The sequence below is a fragment of the Gopherus flavomarginatus genome, chromosome 23, assembly GCF_025201925.1.
Source record: "Gopherus flavomarginatus isolate rGopFla2 chromosome 23, rGopFla2.mat.asm, whole genome shotgun sequence".
NCBI lineage: Eukaryota > Metazoa > Chordata > Testudines > Testudinidae > Gopherus > Gopherus flavomarginatus.
The window spans coordinates 1181957-1204944 of NC_066639.1; the positions used below are offsets into that span (position 1 = coordinate 1181957).

At 48.6% G+C, this 22988-nt stretch overlaps 3 protein-coding genes across 3 annotated transcripts in view; 2 read left to right on the plus strand and 1 right to left on the minus strand.

Annotated features, from left to right (window-relative positions):
- LOC127039354 (zinc finger protein 436-like) overlaps window positions 1–22988 on the minus strand; it is a 131216-nt gene that overhangs the window by 82367 nt on the left and 25861 nt on the right. The window lies entirely within an intron of this gene.
- On the plus strand, window positions 581–5442 carry LOC127039396 (zinc finger protein 135-like). The gene is made up of 3 exons (XM_050933096.1): window positions 581–703; window positions 2872–2973; window positions 3364–5442. Exons 1-3 carry the CDS (start codon window positions 670–672, stop codon window positions 4635–4637), a joined length of 1410 nt encoding a protein of 469 aa, XP_050789053.1. The 5' UTR covers window positions 581–669; the 3' UTR covers window positions 4638–5442.
- The window catches only part of LOC127039378 (zinc finger protein 135-like), a 49992-nt gene continuing 47617 nt past the window's right edge, over window positions 20614–22988 (plus strand). The window contains exon 1 of the mRNA XM_050933004.1: window positions 20614–20680. The gene's annotated coding sequence lies outside the window, so the exon portion shown is untranslated. The remainder of the gene's footprint in view (window positions 20681–22988) is intronic.

Sequence of the window (22988 nt, forward strand, 5' to 3'; positions counted from 1 at the left end):
TGGGAGGAGGAAGGAAGTGCCTATGGTAGAGAAAGGAGGGAGACAGGGTGTGACAAACCTGTTGGGACTTGGTTAACCCGGGGTCTAGACTCTGGGAACAGACCATAGGGCAGGGGGTGGAAATTCCCTGCTTTGTGGAACAGGAAATAAACCCTGGACTGGTTGGGAAAACTGACCAGACTCCCAGTGCCGGAGCCAGAATGAGAGGCTACAATGACATTTGAGGGGGCAGGCTCCAGAAGGTTTGTGTGATGTCCTGTCCCTTTACATCCAGTTGCTGGCAGTGAGGAGCGGGTTGGTATTCCCACCAGGGAGTTGTCCCTGAGCCCTGCTGGGGGCTCCATCTCCTGTATCAGCCTCTGGCTAGCAGGTGTGTGATGAACGTGAAGACCCCTCCCCCTGTGTCTTCTAGGGGATACAAGGGGCTCTCTCTTTCTCCCTTCACCTTGATGCCCATTGGCTGCTCTGTGTGGGGTGGGGATGGGACTCTGCTGATTGTGAGAGTCCCAGAGCTTCCATTTGATTGGTCCTGCTGCCCCATGAATAGGTACTGAGTGTGGGACTCTTGCTCTTTCAGGGGCCGGTGACCTTCAAGGAGGTGGCTGTGTATTTTACCAAGGAAGAGGGGCCTCTGCTGGACCCCACTAGAGAGCCCTCTACAGAGACGTCATGCAGGAGAACTATGAGACTGTGACCTCGCTGGGTAAGGATTCCTGTCCCTTCAATTCTTATCAGGGGAAATGAAGAGCTAAGATTCACATCACCCCATAATGCAACTCAACTGAGTCCTGTTTCAGCATCACCCCAACATGCTGGTGTCACTCACATCAGCCCTCAGCCCTCCCCTGCTACACAACACTGCGGGAACAGAGCCCAGGAGCAGCACAGCGCAGAGTCTGATGTCTTCTCTTTGCTAAGACAAAGTGTGGGTTTAGGTCTGATGTAATGAACAGAAGCTGCCTGGTCTGCACTGAGCCTGTTCTACATAAACCATCTCAGGCTGCAAAACGTTAGCATCCCTTACCCTCTCCCTGAAATTTCTTCTGAGTCATCGCCTTCACTTACCCCTTACTAAGCCCTGGAGACCACTAGCATGTCTGCCACCATGGCAAGAACACACCTTTGTATACATTTCCTGACATAACTTACAACACTCAGCACTGAAAGGGGGCAGACTAGGTCCCTCAGGGGTCACATGCACCTCTCTGCGTACCACACTCACAGCTCTGCCAAGCTGCTCCAGGTGATCCCTCACCATTCATTTACAGCTGACAATGCACACAGCTGGAGTGCGTGCAGATACATGCTGGTGTGAGCCAGGGTGCCTGGCGTAGCCCTCACTGAAAATGCCAAGGTCAGGGCAGGTGGAAGAAAGGATTCCAGATTCTCCCAAACTGGAGGTTCACACTGAAGTAAATTTCCCACTCTCCTGGTCATCATGCAGTATTCATCACTACTCCCCAGCTCCAATGCCATCGCAGCGGGTTGGAGGAATTGGACCAAGGGGCACCTGCAGTGTGAAAGGAAAGGAAGGTTTTGAGGATCTGGGAGCTAGGAACCGTTTGATTTAGAGCCTGCATTCCATTCTTATTCCAGTCCAGTTTCACTTTATTTTACATATTTTTTTTCAAATGTTATTTTCACTTTCTCCTCTCTCTGCTACTTAGTGCCTCCCCCCTCAACACACACATCTCTTCCCTACACACTATGACCCAGCCACCATTCCTGACATCTTCTGTTCCTCACAGCGGCAAGACGACCCGTCCCTGGCAGAAATGTGCACTTTCTTGCTGATGTCATTCGTTGTTAGTGCACCTTCGTGGGACTCATCTGCAGTATCCACAATCAGTTTTCCCTGTAGGCTTCTTGGATCTTTGTATCAGTGCCTCCTAAAGTCACATGGTCTGATTCATCGTTTTCACATTCTCCTTTTCCAGAGGAAGTAGAATCTGTTGTTTCTGTGTTACTGAAACTAATTCTGTAGCCCTAACCACACTCTGGGAGATATTCATACTCCCTTCCACTACACCTGACTTGCTAGATTCCCTACTTCCTTAGAATGTGCCTTCCTGACATATGATACCTAAGGCTAAGAATCTGTCACAGTTATTTTTAGTAAAAGTCATAGTCAATTCACAGGCAATAAACAGAAATTCACAGAAGCCTGTGACCTGCCCCTGACTTCTACTAAAAATAACTAATGGACAAAAGGGGAGGAAGGAGGGTTAAGCACCTACCATTGCTGGGGCTCTGGAGATCCATTTCCCTCCCCCCACTGCGCTGGGGTCCCCCTTGCCACCCCTGGTGGCTGGGAGCTGTGGGGGTCCCTCTGCCAGCTGACAGCTCCTGCCCTGCCACCCCGGGGCTGAAGCAGAAAATGTTATGGAGGTATCTGAAAGTTACGGAGTCCATGACCTCGGTGACAAAATTTTAGCCTTAATAATACCCCGACATACTGCATTCTGGGACATGCCTGCTCCCTGCTGTTCCTTGCTGTGCTGAACCCACAAACCCATGCTCACCAGTTCCAGCTTCCTGTGACTTTCATTGTCTCTGGTTCTCTCTCAGCCAGCAAGAAGCATTTCTAGGGGGATTTCCTTTTTTTCTGGAGTCTTCCCAGTCTGGGATATGGAGTTACCTTGCCTGGGTTTTAGGAGCCCCTTTGATGATGACTGTCTGGCTGTGTATGTTCCCAGCAGAGATGGGGTTCGTGAAGTCCCTCAAAAGCAGAGCATCTTGCTTCTCTGGGGAGCTGGCCCTGGTTTTTTTTTACTGGCTTAAAATGGGCTGGGTTTAAAATAATAGAACATTTCTTTGTGACAAATGCCCCATGAATTCATCTGATGTCCCTTGTTTTCTTGCCCTGAGCAGAGTTTCAAGTTTCCAAACCTGATGTGATCTCCCAGCTGGAAAAAGGGGACGACCCAGGGGTCCCAGACCTCCAGGGCTTAGAGGAACAAGAGATCCTGAGAGGTGCGTGCACGGGTGAAGAATCATTACACCTACTTAAAACTGTCAGTGCCTGAAGGAAAGAGCTGGGATTCCCTACAAGGATCTTGTGGATACTCTCAGTCCAGGATTGTCCCCAGCGAGTGCAATATCCTCAGGACAGATATCAGTCATGGCTTCCTACCTATCCTGGCTGACACCTGGCAGTAACTGCTTCCCTGACCTCTCTTCATATTGAGTGTTTGGATAGGATGTGGAAACAGAATTCATCCGTTCCTCTTTCCCTTATAGGAAAGAGTTTGGAGAAATTCACTTTCTGATTTCCCCCCCCCCCCCATTTCTCCAGCACTTATTGGTTTCCTCTCCTCTTTCCCATTCCTATATGTGAGGGTCTTTCTCTCTCTGTCCCAGCAGGTGGTGGGATGGTGAGTGAGAATGAGGAACAGAATCCTCAGCAGAAGGATGCTGAGCATGTGGAACTGCATGGGGTACTGCTGCGAAGATCCAAACGGAAGATGTCCAGAAATCATGAGCAGCAAAAAAGTTGTGAGAGTCAGCACAGGCCAGAGAGGCAGCAGACAAAGCAGAGAGAAGAGAAAGTGGGTAAATCTATTAATAGTCAGGGAACTCACAAGGACTTCAAGGGAACCACAGCCCAGCACAGAATCCTCACAGGAGAGAGAAAAAACACCTGCACTGAGTGTGGGAAAATCTTCCGTAGACGTGCAGACCTTATTAATCATGAGAGAATCCACACAGGAGAGAGACCCTATGAATGTAGTCAGTGTGGGAAAACATTCACTCAGAGTTCAGCCCTTACTAGGCATCAGAGAATCCATACAGGGGACAGACCCTATGAATGCTGTGAATGTGGGAAAAACTTCTCTGACAGATCAACCCTTATTCAGCATCAGAGAATCCACACAGGGGAAAGACCCTATAAATGCAGTGAATGTGGGAAAAGCTTCACTGACAGCTCAGCCCTGATTCAACATCAGAGAATCCACACAGGGGAGAGACCCTATAAATGCTGTGAGTGTGGGAAAAACTTCACTCAGCGCTCAACCCTTATCACACATCAGAGACTTCACACAGGAGAGAGACCTTATGAATGCTGCGAGTGCCAGAAAAACTTTAGTAATTGCTCAGCGCTTATTTATCATCAGCGAATCCACACAGGAGAAAGACCCTATGAGTGCTGTGAGTGTGGAAAAACCTTCACTGACAGCTCAACCCTTGTTACACACCAGAGAATCCACACAGGAGAGAGACCATATGAATGCCGCGAGTGTGGGAAAACCTTCACGGCCAGCTCTACCCTTGTTACACATCAAAGAATCCATACCGGGGAGAGACCCTATGAATGCTGTGAGTGCGGGAAAAGCTTCACTCAGCGCTCAACCCTTATTACGCATCAGAGAATCCACATAGGCGAGAGACCCTACATATGCTATGAGTGCGGGAAAAGTTTCACTGACACCTCAACCCTTATTACACATCAAAGAATCCACAGTGGAGAGAGACCATATGAATGCAGCGAGTGCGGGAAAAGCTTCACTCAGAGCTCAGCCCTGATTACGCATCAGAGAATCCACAGTGGAGAGAGACCCTATGAATGCAGTGAGTGCGGGAAAAGCTTCGCTCGGAGCTCAGCCCTTCTTTATCATCAGAGAATCCACAAGAGATAGCTCTAGACAAGGTTTTTATGCTGTTCCTGACAAAAGATTTTAGTATCTTTAATAGTTTTGCTAATTGCCACATAGTGAACTTTAAAGCTATTTGCACCTTTTCCTTCATTGTGGTCACTCAAGTGAAGGCGAAAACAGACAACTCTGCAGCTCCACCTTTTTGGGGAAGAATCCCATGGTCCTTTCTGTCAACTCCATAGTCCCATATGGGTCATGGGAATTTGTGACCCTCCTACAAAGGATATTTCATCACCTCCAGGTCGAGGATATATATAGGTGATATCAACTAGCTATATCAAGGTAAAATCTGCTTGGTTTCATCTCCACTAGGATTTTCCATGGAGTTGGCTGGCTTGAGTTAGCTATCATGATGTAAAAACCTAACTAGTCTTGCAGTAAGGACATAACCTGGAGACTGTACGTGGGTTATCCTCATGTCCTGACCTAACCTCCTTTTCCTAGTCTAAGCAAACCTGCAGGAAGGATCAAATTTAAACTCTTATTTCCACTGCAAAATGATTGTTTGAGCCTCCAAGTTTTCCCTTTGGCACAGATTTGTCTCATTGCCTTGGGGTGTGCTGAACAAGAATTGTGTTCGTACCCTTTTTCTCACATGAAATAGATTTAAATATAACAAAGAGCAGGAGCAAGAGTGGTGGAGGAGGGAGGGAAGTGTCATTTCAGGCTCTGGGACACTGAAAAAGATGGAGGGATTCCACGCTTCTCCAGCACCCTTACCTTCTGTCTGAGCTACGTAGCATTTATATTTTTCACATTTTAGCCCTCCACCTTCAAAGTCTCATGTGATGCAAACTATAATGCCAGAAGGGACCATCATGATCATCTGGTCTGACCTCCGGCACATTGCAGGCCAGAGAAACCCACCCATCCACCCACTCCTGGAATAGGCCCATAACTGCTGTCAAGTTAGTTAATCCACTTCCCTGAGAGGTGGTAGCCCTCCCGCCGACATAGCACTGTCTACACAGGAGAGGAAGGGGGTTAGGTCGGTATAACCATGTAAATCCACACCCCGGAGTGACACCCCTATCAATGTAGTTATACCAATATAGGTCTGTAGTGTAGACCAGACTTAAGTCTCCCATTTGTAAGGTAGGTTCTCCATTCCTCCAATCATCCTAATAGCCCCTTTGTAATTGGGAATTGTCCTTTGATTTTTTTGATCCTAAATCAGACTCATTAGAGATGGAGATGAAAGTGTCACCGAGCTGGAAGGGGCATCTGAATGGATTCCAAACACAGTGTGATCAGTCAGCATTGAAATCCCAGTTCCCATCTATGGGCAAAGCCTCTCCTGAAGTTTTTCCTGCCAAGTTAGGATGTTTGCAGGAGGAAATTTGGGCTGTTTTCCCTATTACAATGATGTTAAACCTTTAGTAAATAACATGATTTAATGATAATGGAAGAGCACTGAGTGAAACAGGTTTGAACAGTTCAGAAGAAAACAGGATGGGAGAATCTCTTGTCCTGATTCTCAGTCATCAGATGTAACCTGCTCTGGAATTTCACTTTATATGAAATGGAAATTGTTGTATGCCTCTCTGGGATGTGGGTTTCTTTCTTTCTTTCTTTCTTTCTGAAGTCTGTTTGGTCACATAACTGGATATTAATTTTGTTTGACAAAAGGTAGCTCCAATTTATTGGAGACTTTGAGATAAATGATGATTTGCTGAAATAGGCAGGGATGGTGTCCCTAGCCTCTGTTTGCCAGAAGCTGGGAATGGGTGACAGGGGATGGATCACTTGATGATTCCCTGTTCTGTTCATTCCCTCTGGGGCACCTGGCATTGGCCATTGTTGGTAGACAGGATACTGGGCTAGAGGGACCTTTGATCTGACCCAGTATGGCTGTTCTTATGTTCTTACTTTTATTTTTCCTTTTTCCCTCCCCCTCCATGATGATATAGGGAAATCTCCAGTGCAGTTCAGTTCACCTGGAGCACATACTCCAAGCTACTGGACATGCTAACAAACAGTAGCATTTTTAAATCTCGGCTCTGAAATGGTGAACAACATCAGATTATGCAAAGGATGCAACTATCTGAAGTAACTGCATATGATCACAGTAATATTCAATACTTTAGGTCAGTATTGTCTCAGATGATCTGGAGTGAGAATTCCACAGTAAGTGACTTGAAACTAGCCAAAACACCCATGTATTTGATCCCCGAAGCAGCTGTGACCCAGGCCTTATAGGAGACTACTTATGAAGATATCTCCTGCATTATTGAATAACATGGGAAATATTGCCCCTAACTATGCAGATACAGAGGAAATACAAGTGGTTTGTTTTTTTAACTCACCCTTTGTACGTGCTGTAAATGTGTATAAAAGTAAATCAGTTTTGAATGTGAGATAGTTGCAGAAAAATATCTATTTTTTTAATAGAAATCCCACCTCTCATAGTTTACAGAGATTCTGATCTAATTTAGACATGTGCCACTAGATTAAAGAAAGAAATGTGTCATGTTTGGAGATGCCATCCTCACTAACACTGATGAAATATTGCATGGTTTGGTGAAGAATTCTGCTCCAGAGAAGTAGAAATTTACCCCAAACAAGGCCAAGGATTTGGCAAGAACTCAGGTAGAAATAGGCACCCGATGGTTAGGTTTCACCCCTGAAAAGGAAGCTATGATGAACTATGGTCCAGGTAAAATTGCTTTTAGAACACCTTTCATGACTTCAGTGTCACTGTTTACAGTTCGAAAGGCTGCCATGGTTAGATTTGGAACTACTGCCCTTCACCGTTGGATCCGAAGTGTCATAAGCTAAAGAGAAAAACTGTTGATACCCTCAAAGAACGCTCCTTTCCTGTGGATCCCCATCGCTTTTCCTGGTTGGGCAGCAAGGACTTTCGTGCTGTGCCAGTGATTATAACCACCGAGGGAATGACTTTGTCAGCTTCAGACTGCAGCTTTCACAAATGTTGAGTTCTCTTTCTATGGTTTTGTCTCTTAGTTTTGCTCTTGTTTCTTACACATTTGCATCACTTCTCCACCATCTCCTGCTATTCTGAAAGATTAAAAAGTGTGAAAATAGAGTACAGATGTTTTTCCTTATGAGGCAAACCTGCCCACTTAGTGTGAGACATCTTCCACCAATCCTTGTGGCAGATGATCCTCAGGTAAATGAATTCACACAAGTTGGAGGCACCAATGTTGGGGTGAGCCACACCTTTACTCAAGGGTTCACTGGGTGGAAATGGGGTGAAAAGAAAAGTAAGACGTATAATAGGGGTTTGTAATCTTTGAATATGTTGTTTTTAGCAATGAAAATGAAATTAAATATGCAGTTAATTATTAGTTAGAGTAAGAGACTAATTACACTGCTCTACAGCCAAAATGCTTCTGACATAAATGTAGTCCAACTTTACTAATTCTGGGTCACAGAGAACGAAAATGATGCTTAAAATTGTTGATTGGCTCTAGTTTTCAAGATATGCTATTGAGTCAGTACATACGACCCTTGACTTGGGAATGGCGGAGGATAAGTGAGTTATAAAGGGAAGGGATCTCAATTTAAACCAGAAATGACTAAAATACATCTTTGACTGGATTTATGAATAAATCTATGACTGGGTTTGGACAGTACTTGCTTTTTAGGCAAAACAATGAATGATGCATTCTGAAGCTGGTATTGCGTCATACATGATATGAATTGCATCATGTTATTCCTAGAAGTCATGGATGATGCAATCATAACAAAGCTTACATCACTCTGCTGAACAAATTGCCCTATATCAGCTCTAGAAATCATACAGTGTCGTGCTCTCTTATTTGTCAGTGTTTGATTTTGCAAAGGGACACATTTCTGTTTAGCCGAAGTGAGCAGAGATGCCTCGTACTTGTGTGAACAGTGCAGATAACTTCTGCTATGTTTGTGGTGAAGTGACTTTTGCATCACAAAAGGGCAGTATAACCACTATGGTTAAGAAAACCTATCACCTTTCTTTTGGCTGCAAAATTGGAGATCAGGACAAGAGGTGGGCCCCACACATATGCTGCAACACTTGTGCAACAAATCTTCGCCAGTGGTTGAACAGGAAAAGGAAATCTATGCCTTTTGCAGTGCCAATGATTTGGAGAAAGCCAACAGATCATACCAGCAATTGTTACTTCTGCATGGTGCCTCCAGTTGGGAAAGGTGTGTCAAAGAAGAAAAAGTGGACTGTGCATTATCCAAACATTCCATCAGCTATACGCCCAGTACCCCACGGAGAAGGACTGCCGGTTCCTGATGCACCAGAATCCTTCTCACTTGAGTCAGACGAGGAAGAGGAAGAGGATGAAACTTCTGGTCCTGAACCATCAGTGTCACAGGACCCACATTTTCTCCCATCCTCCTCCTCTGAAGCACACCTCATAACACAAGGTGAACTGAATGACCTTGTCAGGGATTTGGAACTACCCAAGAGTAAGGCAAAGCTGTTGGGCTCCAGACTACAGCAGTGGAATCTCCTGGCAGGCTATCAGGGCAAATGGAGCCCATCAATGCTTGCAAACTATTGCTGGACAGTGACAAGAGATGCTCCATTGAATGAATACAAGAGACAAGCCAAGAAGCGCCGAGTAGACACTGAATAGGACTAAACTATGTACATAATAGTTTTTTGCCTTTTGTTTCATAATAAATTTTATTTATATAACCCTTTTGCTGATTTTTAAAGTGTTACATAAACAGGATAGGTGAAATATCATGTAAAGCAACCATAAACACATGAAAAGACCTAGGTTTACAATTTATGATTAAAACTCTGCTATCTACACAATATACATAGACATAAAATGTAAAAACTTAAATATCTTAGAAACAGTAGCCAATCAGTTGTTTTGATTGTCATATTTGAATTCAGCACATCAAAATATATAATAAATAGCACATTTTATCTCTGAAGCAGACGACTTCTCAAAAATCGTAGACCAGTGTTATGTGACTATTCAAATTACACTGGAAATATATATATATATTTTTTCTTTTTAGAAATATGGGAAATGGTGACTAATCATGAAAAGTGTATTTGATGTAATTTACACCCTTTGGACTAAGTTCTGAATTATAATAGCAGCAAAGAGTCCTGTTGCACCTTATAGACTAACAGACGTCAGATGCATATAGTGGAATTTCCAGGGGCAGGTATATATATATGCAGGCAAGCTAGAGATAATGAGGTAGTTCAATCAGGGAGGATGAGGCCCTGTTCTAGCAGTTGAGGTGTGAAAACCAAGGGAGGAGAAACTGATCCCTTGGTTTTCACACCTCAACTGCTAGAAAAGGGCCTCATCCTCCCTGATTGAACTACCTCATTATCTCTAGCTTGCCTGCATATATATACCTGCCCCTGGAAATTTCCACTACATGCATCTGACGAAGTGGGTATTCACCCACGAAAGCTCATGCTCCAAAACGTCTGTTAGTCTATAAGGTGCCACAGGACTCTTTGCTGCTTTTACAGATCCAGACTAACATGGCTACCCCTCTGATACTGAATTATAATGTCACTCTAAAGATTGGGGTGATGAATATGTGAGAGTATATGAGAATAAAGACCCGGTACAGATTTTAGTTATTTCTGTTTCAAATTAAATTTATTTTGATAAACTTTAAAGTAAATTTCTGTTAAGAGGAAAGCTACTTAAGGAGATAAGTTTTACTTTAACCCTTTACTCAGTGAGATTGTAAGAGTCACTGAGTTCCCCACTTCCCATGTTTGCAAAGGAAAGAGATGACATCTCTCATGAGATCCACATTTATTTTTAAGTTTGGTGATGGATGCATGATGCAGTGAATAGCTTTGTTGTTAATTTTCTTTTCCAAGTAGCTATATTTTGGGTGCTGAGATCTATGGAAACCTTCTCAAACTGGCCTTGATTATCTTCCATTTTTTATATCTTTGGGGTTTGCACCTCTATGCTGAATGTGGTTTGCAGCAATAGATATCTTGAGAAAAAGGCTGGGTTAAAGGAGACTTTTCCAGACTGATGCTAGCCCAAGATCTGCCTCATTCCAACCAGATTGTCCACTTTGTTGGTATCTGAGGCATATTTCACACCTGATTTGCCCCGAGATCTTGGGGAGGCACTGTAAAGTGGGGTAAACTAGAATCAAATCAAGATAAAGTCTGAAGTCCTTCAACTTTCAGGTCAACAAGTTATCTGAGACAGACTGATCCCCTCTGGGGAGGGAAATCGTGACATTAATGACAGGCTGTGCCAACATCAATTAGTCTCCTTTTACCTGGGGAAGTCTGAGCATGGAGTGCAGGGCAAGCTGCTCAATCGTCTGGTTCCTCGACTGCAGCTATAGCTCCTACTGTCTGAGTTGACAGAGTAAGAGAGCTGGAGCACTCCAACATGTTATTTTAATAGTTTATTGTTCCTTTTTTATTTTATTTTTCTATCATTTGTATAATCTAGGGTATGCCCCCTGCCTTTCTATCATCTTTGGGTGTGACAGGTGGTTCAGTGAATACATCTGTTGATCACCTGTAAAATCCACACCGGGAAGATGCCAGAAAGAACAGTTCCCCAAATCTTTTGTGTGGCAGTTGTTACATTTCTGCTGACTACAGTCTTGATAAAGGCTACATCTGAGTTGGAGTGGGAAGGAGAAGGATTTAGTCACACGACAGTGAAATCTGAGGAGGAAGCTTTAATTGGCTTTGAGGTTGTAGCTGAAACATGAACACTCATTTGATTTCAGTATGGAAATATTCATTGGTTTCAGTGTGGCTTGAGCTGCCAGGGTGAAGTTCTCTGACTAGGGTTTATGACTAAATGGACAGCCTTCTCACTGGATTACTCTTCCAAAATAGATGAGTTGTTTATCTGTTTTATTCATCTGATTATTAGATTAAACTGATGACTTGATTCCAAAGCAATATCATTGTTCGCGCCTTGATTTACTGGTTCAACTTGAACTTGATAACTGTGTGTTCAACCCATAAATAAGTTATGTTTATTGTCATTTAGCCTATGTTCTTGATTTTCTTTGTTGGTTATAATAAAATATCTCAAAGAGATGTTGAGTCATGTTTCTGTCAATAAGCACCATAGGCCGTAACTAGAGAAGGTCAGATTCTGGGTCAGGTGACATCAGCCAAGTACATTCGATACAGCAGTCACACTGACCGAGGCGTATGTGGTGGCAGACGTTCCCCCGAAGGGAGGGACAACCATATAAAGACAGAGCTGGGGAAGAAGCTAAGGGAACCCCTTCCTGGGAAAGGCCCCAAGAGGAGAGGGGAGAAAACACCATAGGGGCTTGGTGAATATGGCTTTAGCCTGCTTGCTCGTCCAGAGGTGGCTGATAAAACCACACTGGATAATTCCAGGTGCATGGATGGCCCTGGAGTGTATCCAGGAGGATAGGAGATACTGTCTGGTGGCCCAGGTGCCCCTAGACATGTGGGACAGCTTTAAATGGAAGCAAGTCAGGGTGGTAAAGTGGTTGCCATACCCCACTGTGTTAGGTACAGACTGCCCCCCCACCCCTGAGGGGGAAAGGAAAGGGAGGAGCCAGAGAGTTAAAGACTGCTCTCCCCTGCTGGCTGCAGAAGCTCTCAATCCCTAAGAGAGGTGGCAGGAGGTCCTGTCCCTTTGTGTCGGGGTGGGACGCTAGGGTGATGATGGGCTTTTGGTCGAGCCTCTGACTTGCGCAATGAAGGTGAGGGCTGGCACAGGCTGGCTGAGGTGGGATCCCGAGGCCACCGATTCGCAGAGAGCGCACCACCGGCCTGTCTCGCCCGCCCCATTGGGGAGGTGGAGCATGAGCATATGTGCTAGGACCTGAAAGATGGTGAACTATGCCTGGGCAGGGAAAAGCCAGAGAAAACTCTGGTGGAGGTCCATAGCGGTCCTGACATGCAAATCAATCATCTAACCTGGGTATAGGGGCGAAAGACTAATTGAACCATCTAGTAGCTGGTTCCCTCCGAAGTTTCCCTCAGGATAGCTGGCACTCGTTCCGTCTCGGAAGTTTTGATGGTGTGATTGACAGCGATCTCACTACACTTTATCTTAGCCATAAGGCCGAGAAGCGATGCTTTTCCTTGAAACACCGCGGTACCCTCCTGCTTCCATTGCTTTTTTTGTCACCAGCAGAGAAGCCTACAGGACTTTGTAAGAGAGCAGGCCAGAGTGCAGTAGCAACTCCTGCAATGAGTGGTGAGTCCTGCAAAAGGGGATGGCACCTGGCCGCCAGGCTTTGGACTCTGTAAAATGGTCCTGGCAGATGACCCGGATGTCTTTCTTGGTATGTTTGAGTGTGTAGCCATGGGCGCTGGATGGGATAGGGCAACCTTGGCCCTGTGGTTGGCTCCCTACCTGGTGAGAGATGCTCAAGTGGCCTACATTGTCTTGTGTGAGGAACAGGCCTGGAATTATAAGATGGTGAGGGTGGCCATCCTAGACTGGGTGGGCCTGTCAGCAGAGAAATACTGCTAAATGTTCCCATCAGCCTGATAGATGGGGGCTGGGTGGCCCTGGGCATTTGTCTAGAGCCTTATGGACTGGGCCATCCGCTGGCTGAGGCCCGAGATGCAAATGGTAGGGGAGATAATGGACGCCCTTGTCCTACAACAATTGCTACAGGGCCTCCCCGAGAATATCATGGGGGATGGACCCTGCAGCTCAGGAAGCCTGGCCTCATGAAACAGGGTCAAAGAACTTTGGGAAGATATAAACAGAGGCAAAAAAACCATTTGTTATCCGTCACTGAGGGGATGATAAGGTACAGCAGCACACTTGGCGCCTCAAAGCTGGGTCCTCTTAAACTGAGGAGACTCTGAGCTGGACTGGCTGAGTTGACAAGAGTTGCTGGAGACTTAATGTGAGACACCTGCTTAAACAAAAGGTGCACATTGCTGAATGCAAGTTTTAGTCCCCAGAAAGCCGGCTTTGTTTTACTTGTAGCCACATCTATGCCTGCTGCTCTTACTCATTATCACTTACATATCTGTTCTCTATTAATAAACTCACTCTTGTTTTACTGCAGAACCACCTCATTGCTGCATATTAAACTGAAGGGCAAAATCCTCATCGGATCGAGCAGGTCGGGGCGAGCTCTGTCTCTTTGGAGGCAGTGAACACAACACCTTCTGTGAGGGTCCAGTGCCAGGGACTGACACTGCAGGGAGATGGGTTTGGGGAGACTCAGGACTGGAAGGGTTATGACTGTCACCCTGTGAGGAGTAACCAGCCGGTGACAGCCAGGGTGAGGCCACTGTGCCGTGAGCAGGCTGCTGGTGCCAGGGCTCTGAGCTAAAGCTGCACAGCACAGAATCACTCAGGGTCACAGGGCAGGGGGCGACCTAAGCTCTTACGGGTCTGGGAGGGATTGCAACTGCTTTGGAGGACAGGGTCAAAATTCAAAATGATCTGGACAAATTGGAGAAATGGTCTGAGGTAAACCGGATGAAGTTTAATAAAGACAAATGCAAAGTGCTCCACTTAGGAAGAAACAATCAGTTTCACACATGCCAAATGGGAAGAGACTATCTAGGAAGGAGTATGGCAGAAAGAGATCTAGGGGTCATAGTAGACCACAAGCTTAATATGAGTCAACAGTGTGATACTGTTGCAAAAAAAGCAAACGTGATTCTGGGATGCATTAACAGGTGTGTTGTAAACAAGACACAAGAAGTCATTCTTCCACTCTACTCTGCGCTGGTTAGGCCTCAACTGGAGTATTGTGTCCAGTTCTGGGCACCGCACTTCAAGAAAGATGTGGAGAAATTGGAGAGGGTCCAGAGAAGAGCAACAAGAATGATTAAAGGTCTTGAGAACATGACCTATGAAGGAAGGCTGAAGGAATTGGGTTTATTTAGTTTGGAAAAGAGAAGACTGAGAGGGGACATGATAGCAGTTTTCAGGTATCTAAAAGGGTGTCATCAGGAGGAGGGAGAAAACGTGTTCACCTTAGCCGCTAAGGCTAGAACAAGAAGCAATGGGCTTAAACTGCAGCAAGGGAGGTTTAGGTTGGACATTAGGAAAAAGTTCCTAACTGTCAGGGTAGTTAAACACTGGAATAAATTGCCTAGGGAGGTTGTGGAATCTCCATCTCTGCAGATATTTAAGAGTAGGTTAGATAAATGTCTATCAGGGATTGTCTAGACAGTATTTGGTCCTGCCATGAGGGCAGGGGACTGGACTCGATGACCTCTTGAGGTTCCTTCCATCCTAGAGTCTATGAATCTATGAACCTCAAAGCATCACAGTTACAAAGCCCAGTCAGAGAACTTAACGTGGGCAGTGCAAGCCATGCTGAGCCAACGGACTATTTCAATACCGAAACCGATTGTTCAGAGTCTGCCTACAACCTCAACCCCATTTAAAGCTTCCTCCTTAGAATTCACTCTTGTGTAGCTAACCACTCCCCTTCCCCCTCCAACGCAGACACAGCCCTTGCTGTTTAGCAGCTCTCGGTGAACAGGTCACAGCCGCTAGTTGAGTTTCGTTAGATGCTTTCACAGAACGCGGCGCACACATTCAGTGATTTCACAGGGCAGAGTTTTAGGGCTGTTTGGATGTGGTCCATGATTCTCTTCGGTACCTCCTCTGGGTGGCTCTTACAGGTGATAACACAGATACATGCACTGAGCCACTTTGTCGCACCTTAGTGTACTAGAAAGATAACACCTCCCAGTTAGTTAAAATGAAACACGAACAATAGAAACAGGAACAATAAGATAGTAAAATGACAAAGGTTTGGAACTCTTCTGCGCTCTCAGCCTCTGGACTCCTGCACAGTAGATGCTTTAGCTGCAGTCAAGGTACCAGGCGGTTCCAGACAGAGAGAGTTGATGAGGAAGGTGAAGGATCTTTGTGGTTGACAGTTAAGCTCACCTTGGTTTATGCTGCTTCCCCAGAGGTCTACAGGCAAATCAGGTGGGAAATAGGGCTTGGATGCAGACAGCATGTTCCACTCCAGTTGGAAAAGTTGTTAACTGAAAAACTACCCACTGCATCATGCATCCATCACCATTCTTAAAAATATGTGTGGCCATCTCATGACAGATTTCACAACTTTCCTTTGCAGGAAGAGAAGTGGAGAACCCAGTGATTCTTAGAGTTCGACTGAGTAAAAGTTTACACAATTTTTTTCCTGAACTAGTTTTCCTCTTAACAGAAACTTACTTTAAAGCTTATCGAAATAAATTCCATCTGAAATAGAAATATCACACTGGTTCAATATTCTCATGTACATTATTTCTCTCATATTCCACTACTCCAATTTTTGGTGTGCGGTTTTACTTCAGAACTTCTTAGTCCAAAGAGGAAAAATGACATCAAAGATTTTCAGTGTTAGCCACCATTTCCTATAATACTAACAAAAACAATGTAACTCTGTTTTCTGGTGTAATTTGGATTATCACACTAGAATCTTATTCTTCAACTAATAATTAACTTCCTGTTTACTCTAATTTTCATTGGTAACAGTAACAATCAAAAGTTACAAAAGATTATCACGTTAGTTTGCTTCTAATCAACCTTTCACCATAGCTAGATAGATAACCTCCTGGTCATGTGACCCTTTCTCACTCTTTTTCTTCAGAACTTCCCACTTCTGCCTTGTTACCAGGAAGGATAGTTCAGGCATGGGTGGTGGTGAACCCCTGGCTTGGGGAAGCCCCACCCCTTCTGCCCAAACCCCACCCCTTCTGTGCCCACCAGAGCCCAGCCCCACTGTAACCACTGGCTCCTGCAGTGCCACCAGGCTTCCCCCCTGTGACTGCTGGCCCCTAATAGTCCTAGGACAATGCTCCCAGTTTGGATCCTCCCTCTACTGCAAACCCCCCACAGATCCCAGACCAACCCTGTCCCAGCTGGTCTGTGGCAGACACAGCTCACTGAGGAGCTTCCCTGGTTGATTCTCCTCTGTGCCTGTGCAAAAGCAGCTCCTAATTTCTTCCTTGTTAGTATAGGGGTGAGTGTCTCTGCCTGTCCCGTAGGAGACTGGTGTCTGATTTCTTGATGGGAAAGCCAAGCTTTTGCTGCAAACTGCTAACTCAGATCTTCCTGCTGATCAGCCCTGAGCCAGGTCTCCGTGCTGCAAATTATTCCAGCAACTGGGAAGGTAACTACAGCAGCCCACAACGTCAGCTCTGGAAGCTCTTTGCTCTTGCTGGCATATAATGTCACAAGAGTATCACTGTTGAGCGTGTGGTGAATCTCTCTGTGTTTCCTCTGCTGTTCATGGTGGGGAGTTGCCCCATTTATAACATTTCTTGCTGGGAGAGGGAGGGCTGAGAGAAAAGGTGTTTTCTCTGTTTCCTTCCTCTCTGTTTTCTGTCCCTTCCTCCCCTTCCAGGGTCTCCTCCCCAGCATTGCAGGTTGTGCGGTAACCCCCTCCCTCCAGCCGGGACTCTGGAGAATTTGCAGCAAAAGGATCCCATGAAATCAGCAGTGAACAAGGGACGTTTCCACCACCCAGGAGACCCCAGCCTGAGACTAAAGGCAGCTCTGGGCTTTGCCTCTCTCCCTTTTTGGGAATCAAAGTCATGTTTTTACAAAGAGCTCAAGACGCCTCAGCCCTGCCCTCCCCAGGGTCTGAATTAATGTCACATTTCCTATGATGTGCTCAAAATAAACAAATGTTTCTTAATCCTACAGTGGCATTAATTCAGTTCTCAGCGAGTCCTTCACTCTCATTCCGTAGGGCATTGTGCCACCATGTGGGTGTTTCATTTCCCACCTCAATTTCACACAGATCTATGAACAGCAAAACCTTCCTGTGTCTTTTGTCTGAGCCAGGGCATTCATTTCCATTGAAACCTTCTCTCCTGCAATGGCAGTGGTCAAACAGAGGGGACGTGGCCGCCTGCAGCCCTGACGGTGAGACCTTCGCTCTCTTGTTATTTCTTGGTATGTCAAGGATGGAACAAAAGGCTGAGTGCTCGCAAAGGCTTCTGGCTAAACACTAAAGCCAGGTGCTAGGGCAGAAGCTGTGTGTGGTCCCTTGACCCCCCCCGACTTTGGATTACAGGGTGTGTCTCGGTGTATAATGGGGGGGGGCCTGTCGGGGCGGGGAGCAGTTGGATAGGCGTGGGAATCCTGGGGGGTCTGTCTGGGGGCGGGGGTGTGGATAAGGGTCAGGGCAGTCAGGGGACAGGAGGTAGGGTCCTAGGGGGGCAGTTAGGGTGGGGAGGGTCTCAGGAGATGGCAGTCAGGGGACAAGGGCGGGGTGTTGGGGGGCAGGAAGTGGGAGGGAGTGGATGTAATTAGTAAGTTGATATGTCGGTGGCGTCTTTTTTTATGTGTTCACCCCCCCGATGTTAGAACCTGGCTAGGCCACTGCTGGTAGCAGGGGCAGCGCTAGGCATTTCGTCGCCCCAAGCACAGCAGGCAGGCTGCATTCGGCGGCTTGCCTGCGGAGGGTTCGCTGATCCTGCGGCTCCAGCAGACCTCCAGCAGCCGTGCCTGCGGAGGGTCCGTGCCTGCGGGAGGGCCACCGAAGCCGTGGGACCAGCGGACCTCCCACAGGCAAGCCGCCGAAGGCAGCCTGTCTGCCACCTTCGCGATGACCGGCAGAGCACCCCCACGGCTTGCCACCCCAAGCATGTGCTTGGCGTGCTGGGGCCTGGAGCCGCCCCGGCTGGTAGCCACATGGGGCAGTGCCCTGTAAGCCCCTTGCCCCCTGTAGCCACATGTCAGTGCTCTGTGTGTATCCCCCAGCTCCAACCCCTCAGAAGTTGTATGTGTGGGGGGAGGATGATCTCTGGCACTACATGGGGCAGTAGCCTGTGTATAGCCCCCCAACTGCCACAGTGACCCCTGGTGGCTAAGTGAGGCAGCCCCCTCTATTATTCCCCCCCCACTCACGGGGTGGGCAGTGACCCCTGGTAGCTAAGTGGGGCAGCCCCCCCCAGTTATTCCCCCCTACACTCACAGGAGGGGGTGCAGTGACCCCTAGGGGCTAAGTGGGGCAGCCCCCCCCTTATTATTCCCCCCCCCACGCTCACGGGGTGGGCAGTGACCCCTGGTGGCAAAGTGGGGCAGCCCCCTCAGTTATTCCCCCCCCCACACTCACGGGGAGGCAGTGACCTCTGGTGGCTAAGTGTGGCAGCCCCCCAGTTATTCCCCGCCACACACTCATGGGGGGGGTGCAGTGACCCCTGGTGGCAAAGTGGGACAGTCCCCTGGTTGTTCCCCCCCCACTCACGGGGGGGGTGCAGTGACCCCTGGTGGCTAAGTGGGGCAGCCTCCCGGTTATTCCCCCCCCCCACTCACCGGGCGGTTGCAGTGACCCTGGTGGCTAAGTGAGGCAGCCATCCCCCGGTTTTTCTCCCCCCCCCACTCACCGGGGGGGGCAGTGACCCTTGGTGCCTAAGTGGGGCAGCCACCCCGGTTATTCCCCCCACACACTCATGGGGGGGGCAGTGACCTCTGGTGGCTAAGGGGGGCAGCCCCCTGGTTACTCCCCTCACACACTCATGGGGGGGCAGTGACCCCTGGTGACTAAGTGGGCCAGCGCCCCCGGTTATTCCCCCCACACACTCACGGGGGTGCAGTGACCCCTGGTGGCTAAGTGAGGCAGCCCCCCCGGTTATTCCCCCCACACACTCATGGGGTGCAGTGACCCCTGGTGGCTAAGTGGGGAAGCCCCCCTGGTTATTCCCCCCCACAGTCACGGGGGGGCAGTGACCCCTGGTGGCTAAGTGGGGAAGCGCCCCCGGTTATTCCCCCCACACACTCACGGGGGGGGCAGTGACCCCTGGTGACCAGCCGGGATCCCTGGGCAGCGGCGGCTGCGCTGTGGGAGGGGGGATAAAAAAGCCCCCGCAGCCCCTCCCCGTGCCGGGGTTCTGCCCCGCCCCCACCCTGACTTGGCTCCTCCCCTGTCCCCGCCTCCAGCTGTTTGACACCCCCCTCAGCCCACCCCCACCGTCAGTGTCCGCGCACTGCCCAGACTCCGCCCATCCCCCCACCCCATTGGCCCCTGGCAGGGCAGAGTGAGGGCGCAGCGGCTTCAGCGTGTGCTACTGAGCATGCACCTTCCGTTCTCCGCGCGCCTGCGCAGTCCCAGCCCGCCTCCTGGGTCTGACCCGGTGTCAGCGCGTCCGCAGGGACGGGGCAGGGCGGGGCCCGAGAGTTAGGCGGCGCCCTAGGGCATGCTGGGAGACGTAGTTCCTGACGCACCTCGGGCCGGAAATGACGTTAGCCCAACCGTCGAGCGGAGGCGGTTAGCGGTGCGGGTGATGGCGCCCCCCCCCGCTCTCTGATTGGCGGAGAGACTCCGGAAGCAGGAGCAGCGCGCGTGGGGCCTTCCGGACTGAGACTCTGAGTTAGGTGTGGGGGAGGGGCAGACGGTGTGAAATGGGGGGGTCAGGTGCGGGGGCTGGAAAATCAGCCAGGGTTGGGGGCGGGGCAGGTGGTGTGAAATGGGGGGGTCAGGTGGGGGGAATGGAAAATCAGCCGGGGTGGGGGAGGGGCAGATGGTGTGAAATGGGGGGGTCAGGTGGGGGGAATGGAAAATCAGCCAGGGGTGGGGGCGGGGCAGACAGTGTTAAAGGGGGCGCAGTCAGGCAGAGGGGGTGGAAAACTGTTGCTGTGAATGCCTCTCAGGATATTGGGAGTGAAGGGGGCGGAAGGAGGTTTGATTCCCCTGCTGCAATGATCCCTTTAAAAGGAGTCTGGCCTCCTCCTTCCTGAGCTACGTTTCCGGTCTCGCTGAGACGCGTGTTAATCCGGAGTCACTGCAAGTGAGAACAGGGAGTGACTCCAAATTAACATGGCAGATAGGATTAGGATGTGTCTCTGTGGGGAGGGGGTTTCAGTTGTTGCTAAAGGAGAGAAAGTTATTCAGTTTCTCTCCTTGTCTCTTTCTCTGCCTCAGGATATTAGGGTTGAGCTTCCTGGTTCAGACGCTGCTGCCACCATTGCGATCTGAGAGCCTAGGCTGAGCAGCTGCTGCTCCCCCAGCGGGATCGGGGCTGGGGAGTGACCATGAGTCACCAGCTGTAATTAGTCCCATAGGTCAACCCAAGGCTCTGCCCACACCAATATCTGAGCCAGAGACGCCAGGTGATTCATGGAGACCTCAGGGACTGGGCATGAGAGTGACACTGCACGAACAGCCCCTCCCCACCCCATATCTCTCCTCCCCTTAGCGCACGTCCAGACTAACCCGCGGCATCGGCGGGTTAAAATCGATTGCTTGGGGATCGATATATCGCATCTAGTCTGGACGCGATGTATCGATCCCCGAGCGCGCTTACATCGATTCCGGAACTCCATCAACCCGAACGGAGTTCCGGAATTGACACGGAGAGCCGCGGACATCGATGCCGCGCCGTCCAGACGGGTGAGTACCTCGATTTTAGAAATTCGACTTCAGCTACGTTATTCCCGTAGCTGAAGTTGCGTATCTAAAATCGATTTTAATTCCTAGTCTGGACGTGGCCTTAGTAACTGCAGGAACCGATCCACCTATAGGAGGATCAAGCCCCCAGGACTGGCTGTCAGCCAGAGCGGGAGAGACAGGGGAAGGGAGACACAAGAAGAAAAAGGAGACAGAGACTGAAAAGGGAAGTGGGAGAAATAATTAAGGAGAGAGATTCTCCAATTTCTGACCGGCCCCCACACACTTATTGTTGCATCCTTGGGCAGATTCACTTTGCTACGATCAAGGTGAGGTGCAGGGGGAGGGAAAGACTCTCCCTGTTCCCCCTGCGATGGGAGTGCGCTGCTCTGGGGACTCTGTCAGGGGGAATCCCCCAGTGTCACTCTTTTTGTTCTGCTCTTCTCTCCCATTTGGTTCCCAGACTTTGTTACTGTGAGAGTTTCAAAATGTCTCGGTGGTTTTGGGCTAGTGGGAGGGGCTGGTCAGTGCTGTAATCAAGTGACCAAACATTTCGCCAGCATAGACTCATAGTACAGCAACTCCTCACTTAACGTCCTCCCACTTAACGTTGTTTCAAAGTTAGGTCACAGTTCATTTAGGGAACATGCTTGTTTAAAGTTGTGCAATGCTCCCTTATAATGTTGTTTGGCTGCCTGCTCTGTCCACTGTTTGTAAGATTCTGTGGAAGAGCAGCAACTTTACAAGGGAGCATTGCCCAAGTTTCTCTTCTCTGCCTCCTCTCCCTCCCGGCGCTTCCTGTTTGGCGACGCTTAGAACTTTCTGGGAGGGAGGTGGAGGAGCGGAGAAGTGCTGTGTCTCCACTCCTCCCCCTCCTTCCCAGAAAGTCCTAAGTGCCACCAAACAGGACAGCGGGGAGGGATGTGGCGTGCTCCGGAGAGGAGGTGGAGTGGAGGTGGACCTGAAGTGGAGCGGGGACAGGAAGAGGCGGGCCTAGAGCATTCCTGGCAAAGTCGGCACCTGTTCTCCTCCGGGGAAGCTGCTGCTGCTGCTGCGAAGGTGCTTCCTAGCATCCTGGCCTGCAGTGGGCTGTGCCTGTGTGGGGTAAGCCAGGGGCACCTCCCAACCACAGGACAGTACTGTATATGCCTTTTGTCTGCCCCCAAAAAATTTCTTTGGGATCTAACCTCCTGCATTTACATTAAATCTTATGGGAAATTTGGATTCGTTTAACATCATTTCACTGAAAGTTGCATTTGTCAAGAACATAACTACAATGTTAAGTGAGGAGTTACAGTACTTTAGGGCTGGAATGAACCTTGAGAGGGCAATTAGTCCAGCCCCCAGCACTGAGCTGTTTGTCCAACCTGTCCTGTAAAACCTCTGATGGTGGGGATTCCACCACCTCTCTTGCTAATCTAGTCCAGTGCTTAATTAGGTTTTTTCGCAATTGAGTCACATGGTTGACTCAGATTCAGTTTGTAATCCACTGTAACCCCTAATCATTTTCAGTAGTATTACATCCTAGCCAGCTATTCCCCGCTTCATAATTAGGCATTTGGTTTTCTCCCGAAGTCTAGTATTTGGCACTTGTCTTTATTGAAGTTCATCTTGTTCATTCAGTCCACTTCTCCAATTTGTAAATGTTACCTTGAATTCTAATCCTGTCCTCCAATGCGCTTGTAACCCCTCACAGCTGCTATCTGTGTATTTAAACAGCATGCTCTCCAGTCCATTATCCAGGTAATTAGTGAAAATATTCAATATATCACATCCAGGACTGGCCCCTGGGGACCCCATTGTAGACATCAGGGGTCTCAAACACGTAGGGTTATTTTCTGTGGCCCACCAGTTCCCTGCAGCCCTCCTCCGCCTCCCACAGCCGCCTTCCACCCCCTGCAACATTTACCTAGAGCGACTCCAGCTCAGCACGCACCGGGAGCACGCCAGGCCCCCAGCCTGCCTGCCCTGCACCTGCGCCGCTCCGGGAAGTGGCCGGAACCTGAGGGATGGGGGGCACAGGGGTCTGTG

Bases quoted from the DNA above. Each gene is read 5' to 3' on its own strand.
- LOC127039396 (XM_050933096.1), top strand. From the start codon at position 670: ATGCAGGAGAACTATGAGACTGTGACCTCGCTGG. The intron at 704-2,871 runs GTAAGGATTCCT...TGCCCTGAGCAG, and splicing joins TGAGACTGTGACCTCGCTGG to AGTTTCAAGTTTCCAAACCT. The intron at 2,974-3,363 runs GTGCGTGCACGG...CTGTCCCAGCAG, and splicing joins GGAACAAGAGATCCTGAGAG to GTGGTGGGATGGTGAGTGAG.